The following is a 16,600-nucleotide window of genomic DNA, read 5'->3' as shown; positions in this document are numbered from 1 at the left end:
GATGGTACTAAATAAGCTGCGAGTGTGCAGTTTGTTGTCCATGTGACCGTGTACATTGTTCTTTTTTAGATCATATTTTTTTTATCATGTGACCGTGTACATTTTTTTAGGTCAATGTGACCGTGTACTTTTTTTTAGGTGAATGTGACCGTGTACTTATAAGGCGGGAGACAAGCTGATTGGCTTTTTAGCCTTTAGAAGCCCAACAGGCCAACATATTGCACCATTATTACCAAGGCCAACATGTTGCACGTACCGTGTAATTAGCAAAAAGGGGATAAATAATAGAAAAGGGTATTTTGCTAGTTGTGATTTTATATTTAAAGGTCGTGCTTTGAATCTAGAGGCGCACAACCTTGTGAAATTTTCTATCTCACTTCCGCAGGGTCGCCATTTGTGGCTTCTATCCCCTCATGACCCCCTTTGTATCCCTATGAACATAGTTTCTAATTAATAAAGTATGAGATCCCTAAAAAAAGCAAACGTTAATTCTTTTATGGGCTTATCTCTCCACTTCTCCAGCACGGAAATCAACATATCCTTGGCAGCATTCTGTGAATGTATAGTCTGCATCTTCATAAGTATTTCCTTCGTCCGAAAATACTTGTTGTCGAAATGAATAAAAAGGAATGTATTTAGAAAGGGCCATTCTTCTGCATATTTGGAGAACAATGATGTCATATAAAATAAAATACATATTTCATTATTACTCCCTCCGTAGTGATCTAAATGCTCTTATATTTCTTTGCAGAGGGAGTACTACTTATCAGGCGACCCATGGGCATGACTTTATGTTCATACCATACCATCACTAATTGGGTTATCCATCGGGCTTACGCATGGATGAAGATGACGACCCATACCACCCCATTCGGGTCGGTGCGGCCGCTCATGGGTTGAATTGCCGGATTAAATCCGGGCCATACGGCACGGCATGCTGGCCTGAGCTCAACATGGCCCGAAGCATGACCAGGCCATGCCGGGCTTGCCCGACCCGGCCCAACTCTCAGGATTAGCCACAGTATATATATATATATATATATATATATATATATATATATATATATATATATATATATGCCCGCTTCCCTCTCGTTAGGGTTTCGTATTTCTCTCGGGGCGATCTGGTCGCCGCCGTTGAGTCTTGTCCCTTCCCTGCCGCTGGTTCCCGTCCCGTCTCCCTGCTAGGAGTGACCAAGGGGCGCCCTGGGGTCGCCGCTCGCTCTTGGCCTGGTTCGGGACGCAGCGAGGTTTTAGGGTTCCACCTCAGAAACCCGATCTGTTCGTCATCGGGTCAGTGATCTAGATGGCTGCTGAGGGAGCTTCGAGCTCCTCAGGGATCAGCTATGTTGAGAAGATGATGCAGGAGCTAGGCCTCCGGGAGGAGGATCTGGACGACGTCGTCTTCGACGAGAAGGATGCTCCGCCGGAATCGCCAAGATGGGTAGCATTGATAAAGGTCAATACAAGCAAAACCTACAGCCAGACCTGGTTCTACAGGAATATGCGGGCGGCCTGGGACGTGGCCCAAGAAGCGAAGTTCAAACCATTGGAGGACAATCTGTACACTGTCCAGTTCACATGTTTGGGGGATTGGGAACGCGTTATGCATGAAGGCCCATGGAACTTTAGGGGAGATGCGGTGCTGCTAGCTCCCTATGATGGTATTACAAAACCCTCGACGATCAAACTCGAGAGTATTGATATTTGGATCCAAATTCATGATGTGCCGGATCTTTATGCTCATCTGATCCAGCCCCTGGCTTCTAAGGTTGGTGAGGTTCTCTTTGATGAAACCCAGTCCCATGACTTCATCGGGAATTTTTATCGTGTCTGGGTACGAATCAATGTGCACAAACCTCTCAAGAATGCGGTATCCATGGTTAGAGAGGGGAAAAGGCAGATTTACAAAGTAAAGTACGAGCGGCTCCCTGACTGGTGCGCTGTCTGTGGGATGCTTGGTCACTTATACAAAGAACATGGTAACGGGATCCACCCACCATCTGCATTAGTGTTCAAGGAACCCAAGGCTGATTGGTTTATGAGATCGGTTAGAGGCCTTGGAGAGGGCCGCGGTCGTCGTGGTGGTCGCCGCGGTGGCTGATCCGGAGGCAGATCAAACGGAGGCCGATCACAAGATCGGGAGGATTTTGTCAGCGTGTATGGTTCTGGAGCAGGGCGTGGGTATCAATCACATGAACCAGCAGAAGTGGCTAGCGAGATGGACACTGACAACTTAACCAGGAAGAGACAAGACAGACAGGAGAAACACAAGAGTGGCTTAGCTTCTGTTGGTATGCCACCTGACACCGCTAGTGGCATGCATCTAGCGATTGTTCCTGTTGGAAGCAATCTGTCAAGTCCTCCTCCCCAGAGAGACCCGAAGAGGTCTAAGGTAGATGATGATGGTTCAGATGGATCGATTTCGGCCGTGAAGAATTTGGCGGGCTCCTTCGAGGAGCGCCGCCGAGCCCAATGAGTGCCCTATGTTGGAACTATCGTGGCGCGGGCAAACCGGCGGCAGTTCGAGAACTTCGCGAGTTCGCGAGGAAGTTTGCCCCTGACGTGTTATGCATTGTTGAAACACAGATAAGTGGTGTGCGGGTTGAAGCTTTTGCAAACACGTTGGGATATGATCATGCATATGCTATTGATAGCCAAGGGAGAAGTGGAGGTATGGGTATTTTCTGGAATAACACTATAGATGTTCAGATTTTAGGTGACTCCGTCTATCACATTGATGCTAGAATTCAGGAGGCTGGCCAAGATCCTTGGAGGTTGACCTTTGTATATGGTGAGGCTCAAACTCATTTGAGGAGCCAAACTTGGGATCTGATGAAAGGTTTATCAATTTTGAATGACCTTCCATGGCTCCGCATGGGGGATTTCAAAGAAGTTCTACGTCTGGAAGAACATCAAGGTGCTGCTAATCGTAGTAATGCACAAATTCAAGCCTTCCGAGATACTGTTGATATTTGCAAGTTGATGGATCTGGGCTATCGGGGCCGCTTTTGGACGTTTGAGAAGAAGGTGAGGGGTGGCTCGTACACGCGCGTTCGCCTTGATCGCGCACTAGCAACGCCGAGTTGGATGGCAAGGTTCCCGCTAGCACACGTTAGCCATATCACGTCCGCGTCTTCAGATCATGGGCCTATCTTTCTGGAGACGGACTCGCAACAGCAACGATCAAACCAACAGTTCCGGTACGAAGTGATGTGGGAAACACATGAGGAGTGGCGAGACACGATCATCTCAAGATGGAATGCGGTGACACCAGGGTATGGAGTTGGAGATTTTCGGGACAAGCTGCTCTCAATCTCGAAGGATCTCGCTGTTTGGGGTAAGGATACTTTTGGGAGCGTGCGAAAGCAAATTAAAGAAGTTAAATGCCAGTTAGAGCAGCTCCGGAGCGACCCGGCACGGACGGGGCCGACTCACATTGAGTTGAAGATTAATGAGAAGCTGGTGGAGCTTTATCATCGAGAGGAATTAATGTGGCGTCAGAGGTCGCGGTTGCAGTGGTTGTCATCGGGAGATAGAAATACAAAATTCTTCCATATGAGAGCCAGCATGAGGCGGAAACGAAATATGATCAAGGCCTTGCAAAACTCCCTAGGAGTGCTCACAGATGATCCGGCTGAACTGAGAATTATGGTGACAGATTTCTACAAGTCCCTATACACCACAGAGGGTGTGATCGGGATGGAGGAGGTTCTTATGCATGTCCCTGCGAGGGTAATGCCGGCTATGAATGAGGAGTTGTGTGCTCCGTATACCAGTAATGAGGTCAAGGCAGCGCTCTTCCAAATGTTCCCAACGAAGGCACCTGGTCCGGATGGTTTCCCCGCACATTTTTACCAGCGCCATTGGGAGATCTGTGGGGACGAGGTGACAAAGGTGGTTCTCAGGATTATAAAGGGAGAGGAGAGTGCAGAGGCAATTAATGACACTATCTTAATTTTGATCCCAAAGGTAACAAGTCCGACCCACCTCTCTCAATTCAGACCTATTAGCCTTTGTAACGTGCTCTATAAAATTGCCTCAAAATTCATAGCTAATAGGCTGAAGGTCATACTACCTGACATTATTTCCGAAGAACAGTCAGCATTCGTTCCCGGCAGATTGATATCCGATAACATTATATGTGCGTACGAGTGTTTGCATTTCATGAAGAGGAACCGATCAAAAACCAATAGCAGTTGTGCACTGAAACTTGATATGATGAAAGCATATGATCGCTTGGAGTGGGATTATCTTCAGGCCATAATGCTCAAGCTAGGTTTCTCGTCTGCTTGGGTGGACATTATCATGGGGATGGTGAAATCAGTATCATTTTCTGTGTTGTTGAATGGGGAAAAGCTAGAGCAGTTTAAACCCTCAAGGGGTATTCGACAGGGAGATCCGATCTCCCCCTACCTTTTCTTACTTGCAGCAGAGGGCCTATCGTGCCTTTTGAAGTCTAGTTCTCAGTCATCTGCGTTTGGTGGCATCAAGGTGGCCCCTACAACCCCAACTGTTAGCCATCTATTGTTCGCAGACAATAGCCTGTTGCTTTTTAAGTCAAGTGTGGAGGGAGCAGAGTTGGTATCAAACCTGCTGGGTACTTATTATGGAGCCTCGGGACAGAGAATAAATCATGAAAAATCTTTTGTTTTCTTTAGCAGAGGTTGTCCAGATTCTCTTAAGCAAGGTGTCATGCAAAGACTAAATGTCCATAATGAATCTTTGAGTGACAGATATTTAGGGCTGCCAACGAAGGTCGGTCACTCAAAAAATGGCACGTTCAAGTACCTTCGAGACAGAGTGTGGGAGAAAGTAAGAGGATGGATGCAGAAAATGCTTTCGGTTGGTGGAAAGGAAGTCCTCATCAAGTCGGTCGCACAAGCGATCCCAGTGTTTTCAATGTCTTGCTTTAGACTTCCTAGAGGAGTTTGCGAGAGTGTAACATCCATCATACGGCAGTTTTGGTGGGGCAGCAAACAAGGAAGAAGGAAGCCATGCCGGGTCTCGTGGGATGTCATGACAAGGCCAAAGGACTTGGGGGGGCTGGGTTTTAGGGATCTTGAGATCTTCAACGTTGCCCTACTGTCAAGACAGGCTTGGCGTCTTTTACAAGAACCGGACTCCCTAAGTGCTCGCATTCTCAAGGCAGTCTACTACCCATTGACGACCTTATTGGAGGCGGAGTTAGGCCCCCATCCATCGCAAGTCTGGCGAGCTATTATTGATGGAAGAAATGTATTGAACCATGGGATCATCAGGCGTATTGGCGATGGAGCAACGACCAGAATTTGGCTCCACAACTGGCTTCCGAGAAGTGGCCTAATGAAACCTTTTCCGCCTCAGGTAGCTGATCCACCGCAGATGGTAAGCGATTTGATCGAACCAACCATGGCATGCTGGAGAGAGGAGGTAGTACGCCAAGTCTTTGTTCCCGCTGATGCGGAGGCAATCTTGAAGATCCCCCTCTGTACTAGACAAGTGGACGATTTTTGGACATGGTTGGGCGATCCGAGGGGCCGTTTCTCAGTAAAATCAGCTTACAAATTGATCCATAAGATGAAGATGGGAAGGGAGGACTGGCTAGATGAGGCCGAGGATATGTCCAGCGGAGAATCCAAAGGATGGTCATCTATTTGGGGATTGCAAGTTCCTTCAAAACTGAAAATATTCACATGGAGGCTGGCTCGTCATTCACTTCCTACCGGTGATGTTCTGCACCGTCGAAACATGTCATCATCGCATATGTGTGCGTTATGCGGAGCAGATGACAACTGGCGCCATTCTCTTCTCGACTGTAACTACGCCTGATGCGTGTGGGCTCTATCAAATGAGGATATGGTGCAGCATATGTGTATGCAGAGAGACGAACAGGCAAAGAGATGGCTCTTTCTGATGAGCGAATCGCTTCCTCAAAAGGAATTCACTACCATGATTGTCACATTATGGGCGATTTGGGCGGCAAGGAGAAAGATAATCCATGAAGGAATTTACAAAACTCCATTCGCTACTCATGGTTTTGTCACTAGCTACTTGGCTGATTTAAAGCACATACAGAAACCTATTGACATGTCACCGACAACTCCAAGGGCTCGCTCTATTGTTTGGCAGCCACCACCGGATGATCATGTTAAGATTAATGTCGATGCGGCTGTGCCGCGTGCTGGTGGAAGGGGGGCTGTGAGAGCCGTTTGCCGCGATGCATCGGGTGTGTATTTGGGGGCCTCGGCAGTTGTTTTCAACAACATAGAGGACCCGGAGGTGCTTGAAGTTCTAGCTACCAGGGAAGTGCTGGCGCTTGCCGAGGATTTGTACGAGCAGAAAGTTTTCATCGCCTCGGATTGCATGGCAGTTGTGGAGGCGATCAAAGGAGGAACGACAGCAGCATATGTACATGAAATAACGGACAGAGCTCGTTTTTTCTCTTCGTGTTCTTTTAGTCATGAATTTAGATCCTCGAACTTTGAGGCTCACAACCTCGCGAAGCATGCATTAATGTTGGGGACCGGCCGCCATGTCTGGTTAGGCCACCCCGGCGATCTTTTGTTCATCCCTGTAAACATTGTGACGGTTGAATAAAAGTTTCGCGAGTTTGTCTTAAAAAAAAGCCACAGTATATATAATTAATACTCGTAAAAGAAATATTTGTCTTTGACCCTGCCTCTTTCCCCAATCCCCACACTCACCACCAATCGAGCCAAGGAACTGGCTCCGCTCCTCGCACCCACCCAGGCCGCCGCAAATCCAGCAACCCCCCACCCCCCACCCCATATGCCCCCGCCATGGCAGCCCTCGACCTACGCCGCCGGCACGACAGTGGCAGCATCCCCCTGCCGCTCCTCCTCACCGGCCGGATTTCACGCATCCCCTGATTCGGATCCCCTTTCTTTCCTTTCAGATGAAGAGAAGACCATTGGAGATACTTCCACAGCTGCCCCTCCTATCTCCCTCGATGATGAGTTTCCGAAGGCCGCAGCTATGGGTAAGCATACCTTAATCTGTCGCTCAACGATTAGAAAGATCCAATTTTTATGAGTTGTGTGTGTAGTGTTATTGAGGGGGGCTGTTTTTTTTTTCTCTTCTTTTTTTGTCGCAAAGATTCGATTTTGCTGGCAATCAACCGTACGGATTATATATTATTCTCATATAAAGATGAATCTGTTGGTTTCGTTCTGTGCACTCTGTTTCTACCAAAAATGTTGATGCGATTTTGCTGGCAATCAGCCGATTTTGCCGCGGCCGTCAGTTAACTCGCGCTGTGCTGAAAAGTTTTCTTTTGCTCTTTCAGTGGCTCAGTCAATCCGAATGATAGTAGAAATCGGCTTGCCAATTTGAATTGTATACTTGTTCCTTCGGTATCCCGAGTGGGCATTGTACACGGGCTTGTTAGCTTCGTTATATACATCTGCTTACCTGTTCTTTTTTCCTAAAAGAATATAACGCAAAATTTTCACGATGGCAGGACCTTATGCAAGTTCAGGCTGGTCAGACCTCCCCATCGACCTCCTGATCCGGATAGTGCATCTCCTTGAGCTCCCGGAGGCCCTTGCCTTCCGCGCTGTCTGCCCGTCTTGGTGTTCTGCATCTGCGGCCGCAGGCGCTGCCCCACCTCGCCGCACGCCGTGGCTCATGTCCTTGGCGGACGATCCTCTTTCGGTAGGGGATCAGCATCGGCGTGTACGTCGTGGGTTATGGGATCCTGCTGCTACTACTGAGCTCCGCAACCTACTGGATCCTGATAGAACTTTTCAGGTCAGCTTTCCCAGGGGGCAGGCTGTGGCCTGCTGCGGCGCCTCCCATGGCTGGTTAATCATGGCAAATGAGTTCTCGGATCTCGTCCTATATAACCCCTTCACCGCGGCGTTGATCCCGCTCCCCCCAATCACCGGTTTTGCGTCGTGCATCGAGGGGGTCTACGGAGATGAAGGGAAGATCGTGGGCTATCGTTACGGGTGTTACATGACGGAACATGTTCATGGTGTGCAGTCTCCCGGCAGGTGTTTCTACGACAAGGTTGTGCTGTCCGGTCCTCCGTCCACTTGTCGTGCCGTCGCTCTGGTCATCCACCTGGACGGCAAGAGGCTATCTTTTGCGAGGATAGGAGACAGCCATTGGCAACAAGTTTCAGTGATCCAAAGAAGCGGGGATAGCTTTGCAGATTGTATCTACCACCGCGGAAGGTTCTATGCGGTGACAATGGAAGGGATATTGAAGTCATGGGACCTTGGTGGACTAGACAAACCGAGGAAGAAGACGGTCATTGCCGGGGACGATAACGACATGTTCGACGACCCAGTTATCACTAGGTACTTGCTTTCGACACCTTGGGGTCATCTCCTGCAGGTGCGTGTCTTTCTTGACACGCTCCGTGGAAACAACGTCAGGATTGAAATAGACAGGTTGGACCTCAAGAGTCAGACAAGGGTAGCACTGAGCTCAGGGAAGGCCCTACGGGGACATGCGGCATTCGTCGGGCAGAATAGCCCAGGCATTTTATCAACCAAAGAATTCCCTGACCTAAAACCAGATTGTATATATTTCACAACTCCCCGCCTCAGAAAGCGCCGCCCTTTTGAGAATCGCCATAACCAATGGAGCGGCGTTAAGGTCTATGACCTGAAAAAACGGACGCTTGAGGCCGCTTTTCCGTCAGGTGGAGGTCATTATGGGACCATCTGTCCATTGGAAGTCTGGTTCACGCCCAGTCTAGTCTTATAACCATGCTGCAACTTGTAAGTGCTATTTTGGTCCATAATTAAGTAGTGCCCCTAATGATTTTTCTGTGAGGTCTCACTGTTGTTATATCATTTTCAGGGTGGAAATCTGCCTTGAGTTGATGGGAATCCCCTTCTTTCCGAAAGTGAGTCATCTGTCTCCATGATAATTTTCTCTTGTTTCTCTTTTGGCTATTTTCATGTGTTAGCAGCATGGAAGAAGGTTGCCAGCAACAGACCTATACCGTTGCTTCGCTCTGGTGTTGGTTTTATTATATAGTGTATGTGTTTGATTGTTTCAGAGAAAAGTGTTGCTTGACGTGTAAAATGTGAGTTCTGTGTAGCAGATCAGTGAGTTGTGTGTCACTTGTGTGAATGCTGGAGACCCAAGAGTCTGTACTATTTTGTAGGAGTAGTTGTTGCACAGGTCCTAGTTCAAAACACATGTATCAGGCGACCTGAATAGAGACCCAGCTCAATGTGGGTGCCTCTGGATGAGTGCTTGTTTAATCCTGAGAAGGAGATGTTGCTAATGTATGTTCTGTTGTGTTGAGGATGACAACTTGTTTGATCCTATTGTGTTGAGGATGATTTCTTTATGGCTCGAGTGCTTCATCAAATCATGTGGACTAGTCTTTTAGTTTTAAAAATTTCAGTCATCCTGTGCACTGATTGCTATGTTCCGATTACGTTTATGTATTTTTTTGCCTAGGAAACTATATGTAACTTGGCATGATCAGTGATGCAGATAGAACCACGATCTGAATATTCCATGGTGAGTGCACGGGCACGGAAGGAAGGTACGGTGGACCATAGCCATCCTGCACCGCTGCCACCGAGTGTGTCGCTCCTTGATCCACTTCAGTGCTCCAAAGCTACAACCTGCCTACGAGGTTTCGTCTTGGATAGTAGGTATGTGGCAGGATGGCTATTGTAGCAAAAAGAAAATCTAATTCGTGAAATCAATGGTCTGTGAAAAATGAAGTAAATCTGTATGTTACTAGAGAGAAATTTCAGAGTTTGAACTCAGGCAAACGATTTCAGATGATTTTAGTCTAACTGGCTTCAGAAACTGTGTTAAACTGAGACTACTAATTATGATTTTCCATCTTATTCAGGACCTATCTCATGATTTCCAAAGCATAATACCTTTGGAATCTAGTGAATATAGATATGCTGACCTCCACCTTATGTGTCTTATGTGTTTCCCTTGATTTTGTGCCATTGAGCCTAAACACAAGAGCTATGTATTTTGCAGAACCTCTGAAGCGCAACGCTTTAGTTTAATTTTTGTGTGTGGCCTTCGTATGGAATTTTTTTTGCCCTTTTGGTGCAAAGATGTGATTTTCCCAACAATCATATGGATAATTTTCAATAGCTGAATGCCCTCGCTGCCAGGTAAAAACAAGCTTGAACATATTTTGCAAACCGAACAAGGCAACCTATCCAAAGACATTGATAAATATATTCAATCTTTGAATAAACCTAGATTATTACTTGAACCCCAAAGAAACCAATATCAAATAAGTTTTGAGCATACAAAGTTGTTTCCTTGAATCATGAATCAGAATAAAAGTGAAAAAGTTGGAACACATGAAAGTAAGACATAGCCCATGGCACACATAGCTTGATGCCACATACTTCAATCACATCGAGCAGATTTTGCATATTATATAGATTATAGAGTAACAGAATTATAGAACATACATAAATTAAAACACTAAAACACGTGACACAACTCCTAAAATTGTTGCTTGATTTGCAACTTCCTTCTTAACCTAGGCTCATCAGCACCACTTCAGATATTATGCCAGCTTCTCTTGGATTTGTGCATCCAAATGTCATCTTGGCATCGCCCACAAAGGTTTAACAATACAGAGCTTGTTTACTGACCAATCCAGCTGGATCAGGGAGTAATGCCTAGCTCTGATAAAATTAGCCCTTCTTTATGGAGGAAGTTAGTACAATTTCTGATTGTTTTAGACTATATCCTTATTTCAGTAAACTTTCAGCAAATCACTGTCCATTTTCAAAATTATATCATGACTAACCCAAACTAGTGCTCTTAAAGAGTACTGTAATTCCAAAATATCTTCCAAAGGTTGGCGCACATTTATGTATAGTAGAGTAATAGAAATAACAATGCACAAGATACTTTGCCTGGGAATCATTTTGGTATTGTAGGCAAAGCTTTTTCCCTGTCATGTTCATAAAGCTTGAGTTAGGACCACGCCACCAACAAAATTTCCAAGAAAGTGCTTTGTCAAAAAAATCCAAGAAAGTGTTGAAACATACTCCCTCCGTTCCTAAATATAAGTCTTTGTAGAGATTCCACTATGAACCACATATGGATGTATATAGATGCATTTTAAGTATAGATTCACTCATTTTGCTCCGTATGTGGTCTATAGTGGAATCACTCCAAAGACTTATATTTAGGAACGGAGGGAGTATTATATGAGTTTTCCTAAGTACATTTGGATGAGAGTTTAATATGGTGATTAATATGATGAGAGCTTGAGTTCACACATATGATTAATCAACTCATCATGGGAGGTTATAGGACATAGCTATGCTCGAGACCTTGGAAAAGCATGTAAAATTTTGGATGTTATCTTCTATACACTAGAGATCATATATATAGCATAATTTTTTAAAATATTGAACTTCTAAAACTTTATACAGTGCTCGAAGAAATGGTGCTCCAGAAAACTGATTTGTTCTCTCGAGACAGTGTGCACACCAATTTAAATTAAAGAAAAAAAATGACCATAAAAAATGTCCAGCAGTTGAGACAGCTGCAAATATAACATAAAATCACATATATTTTATGTTGGCATCTCTGTAAAAAGTAAGTGTCGATGCTCGAAAATGGCATGATTGCAGCACATATATTTTTTATTCCTTCAAGAGCATACTACATGGTTTTAGTTCAAATTTGAGCTTAAACCACGACACTTATTATGGAATGGAGGGAGTATGTTATTCTGGATCTTTGTGATGTACTAGAATGATGCATTTGTGTTTGGTATTACAGTGAATCAATTGAGGGGATGGTAAGGACATATACTTAAACCTTATTAGGTTGGCCGTTACAAGCTGTTAGACGAGACTGTGAATTCCAGTCTTGATGAGAATTAGCAAATCAATTGTTTCTTTCACTTCGAAGCTGTGATGAAAGAGCGAAATAACTTTACAGCCTGGGGCGTAGATAATATAAAGCATGTTCACAATACGAGCACACAAAAAATCTATCATTTCTTTCTTGGGCAGAATCAGAGGGCTAAGCATTGCACAGAACGAACCAACAGAGAGAATGCATCTTTATGAAAACCAAATCTTCAGCATTGAACTTTTCTCTTAAATTTATAAGCAGTGATATTTAGCTCGGTGCACATCTAAACCTCTGAAGCGCTGAACCTTGTGCTGGGATAGGACATCATACAAACTCGTGATCGCCAGCATGCTAGTTACTACTCCCTCCGTAAACTAATATAAAAACGTTTAGAATACTAAAATAGTGATCTAAACGCTCTTATATTAGTTTACAGAGGGAGTACTATATACAGACAACTCATTATGCATTACGTTCTCTGGAACAAACAAGTGCATACAGAATTTAGAAGGAAACACCCAAAGCAAAGCACCAGTTAGGCATGCAGCACGAAACATCTTCCGACATGGTTGCTAAGTGATCACAGGCTCGGCGTGAACCAGACCTCCATAATGACCACCACCCGACAGAAAAACACCCTCCAGCTTCCGATTTCTCAAATCATAGACCTTCACACCGTTCCATTGGTTATGGCGATGCTCGAAAGCGTCCCCCCTGAGACGGGGAGTCGTGAAATAGATACAATTCGGTCTTATCTCAGGGAATTTGTCGACAGACAAGAGACCCAGGCTATTCTGTCCAAGGAACATAGACACTGTCACTCTCGTAACAACTGTAACGATAGCCCACGACGTTCCCTTCATCTCCGTAAACCCCCTCGATGCACGATGCAAATCCGGTGAGCGGGAGCGACGCCGTGGTGAAGGGGTTATAGAGGACGAGATCCGAGAGCTCGTTTGCCATGATTAACCTGCCATGGAAGGCGCCGCAGCAGGCCACCGCCTGGCCCCAGGGAAAACTGACCTGGAAAGTTTTCTCAGCATCCAGGAGGTTGCGGAGCTCAGAAGTGGCAGTAGGATCCCATAATCCACGACGCACAGGCTGCCGCTAAGGACACGAGCCCTGGTGTGCGGCAAGGTGGGACTCTGCCGGCGGCCGCAGATGCAGAACGCCATGACGGGCAGACTGCCACTTCTGAGGAGACGAGGGCCTCGGGAAGATCGAGGAGACGCAGTATCTGGATGAGGAGGTCGATGGGGGAGGTCCGACCAGCCTGAACTTGCACAAGGTCCTGCCATTGTGAAAAATTCACGTTAAGGACAAAAGAACATTTTGCGAGAGTGGAGTTCTCACCGTTGGTCCAGAATCCAGCTCATAGGGATATGTGTAGCGAGCAAACCATTAGCAGGCCTACTGTTTTGCTAAACGCAGGGGCTGGGCCTAGTCTGTCGCTATGGCTATAGGTTTGATTCCCCTAGTAACGACATGACCTGTCGGCCTGTGTTGAATAAAAACAAGAAAAGGGCTGAAAAGGACTCGTCGCCTTGAAGCTCGGCGTCGTCAACATATCTGTTCCCCACACTCCTTCCGCCTTCCGCTCCTGCTTCGCCCCCGCGGACGTGCGCTCGCCGGAGACCTCCCTCTCCGACGTCGACCTCGACGCCTCCCACCAACGTACGTCGTTCGCGCACGCTTTCCCTGAACCTTTTCTCCAGTGGTCCCTGTGTGTGCTCTCCTGATCCAAGATGCCGTTTTTTCTTCTTGTAATTTTGTCGCTTGATAGTATATTGTTCGTCAACCATGCTTGGTGAACGCATACTTCAGCTTTGTACTCAATTGAATTGCTTGTGTACTAATGATAGGAAAGAGTCCCCCTCGTACAGTCGCATGTGTACGGCAATAAGAATACAAGATGCATTCTCGTCTTGAGCTTTAGTTTAATCAGACGTCTGTCCTTCCATCAGTTTGTACTTTCCTAATTACCAGTACCCCTCTAATCCATATTAATTGTCACTGATTTAGTACGTATTATTTTCCATCTGTTCCATTCGATTTGTCGTGATTTGATCATGACCGGAAACCATATTGGTCGAAATGTTGTCATCGTTTGCTAATTCTTTCTCAGTTTCACAAAGTAAGAAAACCCCCATCATATAAAGTACCATTTGCTAATTCCTTCCCTGTTTCAAGAACAAGGCATGATATTACTCATAATCATAGTTTTAAATAGCCGGCTATAGCCCCGCTATAGCTGTTTGAGGGTGTTGCCGCTAAATGATTTCATGTACAATTTGCCGCTGTAGCTCCGCTATAGCCCGCTATAGCCCAGCTATAGCTGTTTTTAAGGGTCGCCGCTAAATGCCATAGCCTGCTATTTAAAACATTGCTCATAATAGCCTTCTGGATCGATGTAGCCCACGCTATTACATACCTTCACACCTACTCTGGTAATATCCTAGACCTAGAGTTATTCATCTACGAGCATTATATATCTTCTCGTTTGCATTTTGATTTTGAATTTGTAAGGTTATTTGGACCAAAAAGTCCACATTTTGTTGTTTTGTTCTTGCATATGGAAGTTTCAGCAAATGATTATCAGGTGGTTAATATTTGGTTCTGATCAGAAAAGCTCCCATAAGAAGACTTTGAAGTTTGAAGCAAGATCACTTTAGAATTTAATGTGGCACTTGTTTTTGTAGTTCACATATGATGCTGCAGAGTCCTTCAGGGAAGAAACAGAGTACTATCGTATCTGTTGGCTGCTTCCGCTTAGCTTCAGATGGAACATGTAAGCTGAAACCGTATTCAATATTTCTGAATTGCCATCACAACAACCAACGCCTAGGATATTTTATAGTACTAATAGGAAATAAGACTATATTTGAAATGTAATTTAACTCTCTAAACGAAATTTGGACTAGTATTATAGTTGCTGATAGGAGAGCCATCATAACTGGAACTATAATGTGGACCACATTATGTCAAATATCTCGATCCAAAATGGAGGAAGTATGATTCGTTGCACTATTAGAACTTGATCTGCATATGCCCAAAAAACATGTATGTCCTTTCAAGAATCACTAAATCACTAGCAATTAGATCCTGACCATATATTTCACTCATACAGATCAGCCAGGGACATCCAGGGTGGGTTGCGAGCATAACGCCAACACTCTTGGTTGAAGGTAGATGAGGCTGTAGTGATTTGTTTCCAGAAAGATGAGGAGTCTCCGTCAATGAAGCTATGGTTTACCATCATAGCCTAGTCTTGGTTATATGGTAAGGATTTGAAAGCAAATGGTTAGAAATGCCTCTCTAAAACTGCTGAACTATATCCCAAAAGGTCTTTTGTATGGCATACCCATTATCTAAATCTGGGCACTGTGTCGTTGTCTTTAGTCGCAGAACTTTAAATCTTTGTCGTGTCCGGCTGACCCGGTATCTAAATTTGGGCACCGAGCCATAGTGTTTGAATCCTTGAACCTTCCATAATTTTGTAATGTGTTCTATGTTGCAAACATCCGAGAATAATGACATGAAAAATAAATGCTCCTGCTTGTGATGTTTCTGTGTATATGTCCATAATAAAATAGTCATACATGTCCTACATAAGTACATGTGGTGCATATAAATTACACTGATCCAAATTCGAGACATATAAGCAACAAGAACATGGACCTGATACAGCTAGTCTGACTGTGCACACTTGTACCTGGTACATATAAATTACAATGATCCAAATTCGTGACATATAAGCAACAAGAACATGGACCTGGTACAGCTAGTTTGACCACACACATGTACCTGGTACATATAACCTCTGTACATGTACCTGATACGTATGGGTTGGTTTATTTTGTAAGTGTGGGATGTGTATGACTATATACTGGATTTTTTTTTTAGTTTGGATGACAAACTTCGCGAGGGAAGAACTAAAGATCACAACTTGTTTCTGGTACATCAACCCAGACCAAATATACATGTACCTATTACAACCAACGAACAGTACTAGGACTTAGTACATATGGCCTCCAAAAGCTTAGCCCTACCTAGTACAGTAGGTGTACATGCAACAATAGCAAACTAAGCATACATCACCCAAGATAGTAGTACTATTAAGAAGAGCAATCAACATGAAGACGAATGTTTTCCGTTGATCAATGTGGAACTCAAAAGAACATGGTACCGCCTTCTTGCACGTCCCCATCTACATCCACATGCTTCTCGCATTCGTCGATGTTGAACAGAGACAACTCACATTATGCTTCCCCATATGCGGCGTGGTCGAGCAGAGGCGGCAGCGGCGCTGGTGGGGTGGGGGGTTGGGGGTGGAGATGAAGGGGTGAAAACAATGTGAGTTGGACGTAGTGAATCCGACTTACTGGTTGGGTAGTTTTTTTACTAGCGGTGGCCTAATGGATAATGTTGTCATAGGCCTAATGGGCTACGCCATAGAAAACGATAGCACACACAAAAAAACTAAAAAATGTCTATGGTGTGCAAGAAACATCCTAAGCCGTGGTAAGCTCGTATCAATGTCATGCCAATTTGTCCAACACCACTACTATTTGAAAAAATAGTTGTGGCGTTGCTGGAAATCGGAGCGCCATTTAGTTGTGGCTAGCACTTTTTCCACTAGTGTGTATTCATCTGACACAACCATACTTTGACTTGGTACATTCAGTCGATACAATACATTCAGCGAACACAACCATATTTGGACCTAATATATTTACCCGACACAACCATATTTCGACATGGTATATTCATT

The 16,600-nt window shown here is 45.0% G+C and overlaps 1 protein-coding gene across 3 annotated transcripts; it reads left to right on the top strand.

The window, feature by feature from the left end:
• The first annotated feature begins 734 nt into the window (after positions 1 to 734).
• LOC125517329 (putative F-box protein At4g22170) lies at positions 735 to 15,389 on the top strand. Of its 3 annotated transcripts, XM_048682524.1 has the most exons (7): positions 735 to 875; positions 6,899 to 6,982; positions 7,463 to 8,732; positions 8,815 to 8,860; positions 9,455 to 9,626; positions 14,529 to 14,617; positions 14,957 to 15,389. In XM_048682524.1, the coding sequence occupies exons 2-3, from the start codon at positions 6,979 to 6,981 to the stop codon at positions 8,716 to 8,718; spliced, it is 1,260 nt and encodes a 419-aa protein (XP_048538481.1). In that variant the 5' UTR covers positions 735 to 875; positions 6,899 to 6,978; the 3' UTR covers positions 8,719 to 8,732; positions 8,815 to 8,860; positions 9,455 to 9,626; positions 14,529 to 14,617; positions 14,957 to 15,389. The 3 variants fall into 3 exon arrangements, with proteins under 3 accessions (XP_048538481.1, XP_048538480.1, XP_048538479.1); XM_048682523.1 differs by lacking the exon at positions 735 to 875 and having other exon boundaries at positions 6,395 to 6,982; positions 9,463 to 9,626; XM_048682522.1 differs by lacking the exon at positions 735 to 875 and having other exon boundaries at positions 6,395 to 6,982.
• The last annotated feature ends 1,211 nt before the right edge of the window (positions 15,390 to 16,600 follow it).

This window comes from Triticum urartu, chromosome 6, assembly GCF_003073215.2.
Source record: "Triticum urartu cultivar G1812 chromosome 6, Tu2.1, whole genome shotgun sequence".
NCBI lineage: Eukaryota > Viridiplantae > Streptophyta > Magnoliopsida > Poales > Poaceae > Triticum > Triticum urartu.
This window is presented reverse-complemented; position numbering and strand designations above follow the sequence as displayed.